This window comes from Gossypium hirsutum, chromosome A09 (assembly GCF_007990345.1).
Source record: "Gossypium hirsutum isolate 1008001.06 chromosome A09, Gossypium_hirsutum_v2.1, whole genome shotgun sequence".
Classification (NCBI taxonomy): Eukaryota; Viridiplantae; Streptophyta; class Magnoliopsida; order Malvales; family Malvaceae; genus Gossypium; species Gossypium hirsutum.
This window is the reverse complement of record NC_053432.1, coordinates 11,184,033-11,187,840: the sequence shown is the minus strand read 5'-3', so window position 1 is coordinate 11,187,840 and position 3,808 is coordinate 11,184,033. Positions and strand designations below refer to the sequence as shown.

Genomic DNA, 3,808 nt, shown 5'->3' with positions numbered 1-3,808 from the left:
TGTGTGAGATTTAAAACTAAAAGCCCAATCTTCACACGGCCTCAGACATACTCTTGTGTCCAAGCCGTCTAGTATACATGACCGTGTGTTAAACCATGTGTGATCTTTCTTCATTTCTCCCACGCCCGTGTGCGAAGTCCTTATGTAATCATCACCAACCTGCCACGTTACTAAGCCAAATTGTAGGGAAAATTTGGCTTCAAGCTTTATTGGTTTTGAGAAGTTAAAAAGGCTTTGAAAAGTCAATTTGACTTCTAACATATAGTAAAAAGAAAATAGCATTAACTGATTATATATACATGGTGGTGGCATGCGTCGGGTTTTGCAGAAAGTTGAATTAATTTTTTTTTTCTTTTCTGAAAGTAAAGTACAGCTAAGCTCTAAAGTTGAATCAATCATTTGAAATTGCCTAAGTGGAGCTTTTTCATGGCCCTTAGTCTCCTAACTGCAGTTCCTAGCAGCAGTTTCATCAGATTGCATACGAAAGGCACCTCCAACAGATCAAATGTCAACAACTTGAGTGTTGTTCGAGCCTCCAACTCTGTTGCTACAGCCAATGATTCGGATCAAAAAATTGTTAGACGGTCTGCTAATTACCATCCTCCTACTTGGGATTACGATTATATTCAGTCGCTCAAGAGTGACTATCTGGTATATTTATATTATTTACGTTGCTTCTTTTTGTAATAAGTAGTTAAAACTTAGAACTGAACATTTGCACGCCAATTACTTTGAAGTTACAAACATTATATTTTATCCAAGCTGAGAATATATTTACTACCCATCCAGGGGGAATCATTTAATGAACAAGCAATCAGACTTGTGGGTGAAGTGAGAATGATGCTTGAGAAAGTTATGGACCCTTTAGAGAAGCTTGAGCTGATCGATACCTTGCAGAGGCTCGGTTTATCTTATCATTTTCAGGATGAAACCAAGAGGATTTTGGAGGATATCCATACAAGGGCTGATCAGAGCAAGGCTTTATGGAAGGAAGACAACTTATATGCTACAGCACTTGAATTTAGACTCCTAAGGCAGCATGGTTATAATTTAACTCAAGGTAAGAAGTGCAGAGATTTTGTATAAAACAAACTGCTGTAAAAACAGTAATAGTAATAAACATATAAAATTTGTTATACGTGCAGAGGTTTTCTCCGGTTTCATGGACGAGATGGGGAATTTCAAGTCGAGTCTTTGTGAGGACTGCAAAGGGCTTCTAAACTTGTATGAAGCTTCACACCTTTCCATGGAGGATGAAGGTATCTTAGACACTGCAAGGCATTTCGCAGCTAAACAGCTTCAACAATATCTGAAGCAAAAGAAATTAGATGAATATGTTAGGATGCTAGTGGAGCATGCGTTGGAACTTCCTCTACATTGGAGGGTGTCAAGGTTGGAAGCCAGGTGGTTTATAGATGTGTACGAGAAAAGAGAGAAAAGAAATCCTATTCTTTTGGAGCTCGCTAAATTGGATTTTAATATTGTGCAAGCAGTGTACCAGGATGATCTAATATATGCTTCCAAGTAAGTGCATCCATGGTCTAACAAAGAATGGAATTTTATTAATTAAATACACACACATATTTGTCATCTAATCTTTTGAGATGAAACGATTGTGCAGGTGGTGGAGGGATATAGGACTGGGAGAAAAGCTACCCTTTGCAAGAGACATGTTGATGGAGAACTTTCTATGGACAGTGGGCATTGCATTTGATCCTCATTTTGGGAACCTTAGAAGAACTCTAACAAAGGTTATCGCATTAATAACAAGTATTGATGATGTGTATGATGTGTATGGTACATTGGATGAGTTAGAGCTCTTCACTCAAGCTGTTGAGAGGTATGATATGAATTTTCTGAAGTTTAATATTCTTTTCCCCCACTTCATTGATTGGGTAAGGTTGGTATCAAAAAGTCCAAATCTAAGTTAATTATAGACAATAACTTTTTTAAGTTGTGTTTAATATTTTAGATGGGATATAAATGCAATGGAGCTTCTCCCAGAATATATGAAGATATGTTTCTTTGCTCTTTACAACTCCATAAACGAAATAGCATTTGATAATCTCAAGGAACATGGATTTCATACCATTCCTTTATTGAAGAAAGCGGTACTAAGTTCAGATCCTTGTTTTGATCCATAACTATTTCCTTTAATTTTACATATTAAAATAGAGTTATCATGTATTCAGTGGGCAGAGTTATGCAAAGCTTACTTAGTGGAGGCAAAGTGGTATTACAGTGGATACATACCAACATTAAACGAGTATATGGATAATGCATGGATTTCTATTGCGGTTCCCTTAGTAATATCACATGTTTTTTCCTCATCAAATCTAACAACAAAGAAGTGCTTGGAGTACTGGAAGGAAGATTCTAATCTAATTTATTCCTCGGCCATAATTTTCCGACTTGCTGATGATCTTGGGACATCAATGGTATGCAATATATATACACTCCTTAGTTCATTGTTTTTTGTTTGATTTGCATATCTAATACTCGTTCTTCACATGGATTTGGTTGATTAGGATGAACTTAAAAGAGGTGATGTCCCTAAATCTATTCAATGTTACATGCATGAAACTGGTTGTTCTGAAGTGAAAGCTCGTGAATATGTAAAAAAGTTAATTGATGCAACATGGAAAAGGATGAATGGAGAATATCTAATGTCTCAATCCCCCTTATCTCTTCCGTTTAAACATATTGCATTGAACCTAGTAAGGATTGCTCAATGCATGTACCAATACGGTGACAACCATGGGATTGAAGATCAAAAGACTAATGATCATGTATTATTATTACTTGTTTCATCTATTCCTTAGTTGTTGTGAAAAACCTAATTGAAAGATGATGTTGCAAGTAACTGTAAATAATAATTTCAAGTTTTAGGAAGTGATGAAGGCATGAGGCCTTGGGGAAAAATTGGGTTTTTGGATCAATGGAATTTGAAGAGAGAAGATTAAATTTGGAGTGTTAGCTAGGTTCTTTGCTGTTTTTTTAATGAGGTGTTTTGTCTTTAGAAGGTAATTGACAATGGTTTGTTTCGTTGATCTTGTTGTCAATTACATAGACATTGAGAGACTTTTAATGACTTAGTAGAAATTGAACAGAGAAAATTAAATTTGGAGTGTTAGCTAGGTTCTTTGCGGTCCTTTTTTTAATACAGTGCTTTTGTCTTGAGGTGCTTATCGACAGTTATTTTTTTTTGTTGATCTTGCTATCGATTATATAGACATCGAGAGACTTTTACTACTAATGTGTGGAGGCAATTCTGGTATGTACGAGATGCTTGGGGTTCTTTACTGCAATGATGGTCTGAATCTTTATTTTTGATTGTTGAGTTTGTTGTTTCCGTTAAGCTTGGTGGTCTTGTTTTCTGCTTTGAGGTCGTTTTGATGTTTGTTTTATGAATTGTGAGGTATTTTCAGGTGTTCTCTTGTTGGGTCTTGGGGTGTATTCGAGTATGTGTTGTGTTTTTGGAGGTTTTTTTTCTTTGAATCTCCTTTTCCTGTTGTCAAAGTTTTTTCTTTTTAATAAAATCTTCAATAGCTTAGTAAAAAAATCACATCTTCTAATAAATAACAAAGTGTTTTCGGTATATATTGTAATACCAATTATTGGGTTCAGAGACTTTATTAAATAAAGAATAGTACATTTGTTGTCGGAGCGACAATGATCAATCAAACATAAATTTGAGTTTTATTCTAAGTATAAATTATTTCAAGCAACTACAAGTCATAACAAACAAAAATCAAGTTCAAATAGGCCTTACAATATTTATTACGGTCCGAAACTATAAAATCTACAA

General features: G+C 35.1%; 1 protein-coding gene across 2 annotated transcripts; it reads left to right on the top strand.

Annotated features, from left to right (window-relative positions):
- The first annotated feature begins 320 nt into the window (after positions 1-320).
- LOC107892141 (terpene synthase 10-like) lies at positions 321-3,568 on the top strand. 2 transcript variants are annotated; one of them, XM_016817139.2, is made up of 7 exons: positions 321-651; positions 790-1,060; positions 1,146-1,524; positions 1,622-1,840; positions 1,973-2,111; positions 2,193-2,438; positions 3,233-3,568. In XM_016817139.2, exons 1-7 carry the CDS (start codon positions 427-429, stop codon positions 3,254-3,256), a joined length of 1,503 nt encoding a protein of 500 aa, XP_016672628.2. In that variant the 5' UTR covers positions 321-426; the 3' UTR covers positions 3,257-3,568. The 2 variants fall into 2 exon arrangements, with proteins under 2 accessions (XP_016672628.2, NP_001313725.1); NM_001326796.1 differs by lacking the exon at positions 3,233-3,568 and adding an exon at positions 2,529-2,840 and having other exon boundaries at positions 341-651.
- The last annotated feature ends 240 nt before the right edge of the window (positions 3,569-3,808 follow it).

Coding starts and splice junctions, on each gene's coding strand:
- LOC107892141 (NM_001326796.1), top strand. CDS start 427: ATGGCCCTTAGTCTCCTAACTGCAGTTCCTAGCAGCAGTTTCATCAGA. Junction 1,061..1,145: donor TGGTTATAATTTAACTCAAG/GTAAGAAGTGCA, acceptor TTATACGTGCAG/AGGTTTTCTCCGGTTTCATG. Junction 2,112..2,192: donor TTCCTTTATTGAAGAAAGCG/GTACTAAGTTCA, acceptor TCATGTATTCAG/TGGGCAGAGTTATGCAAAGC.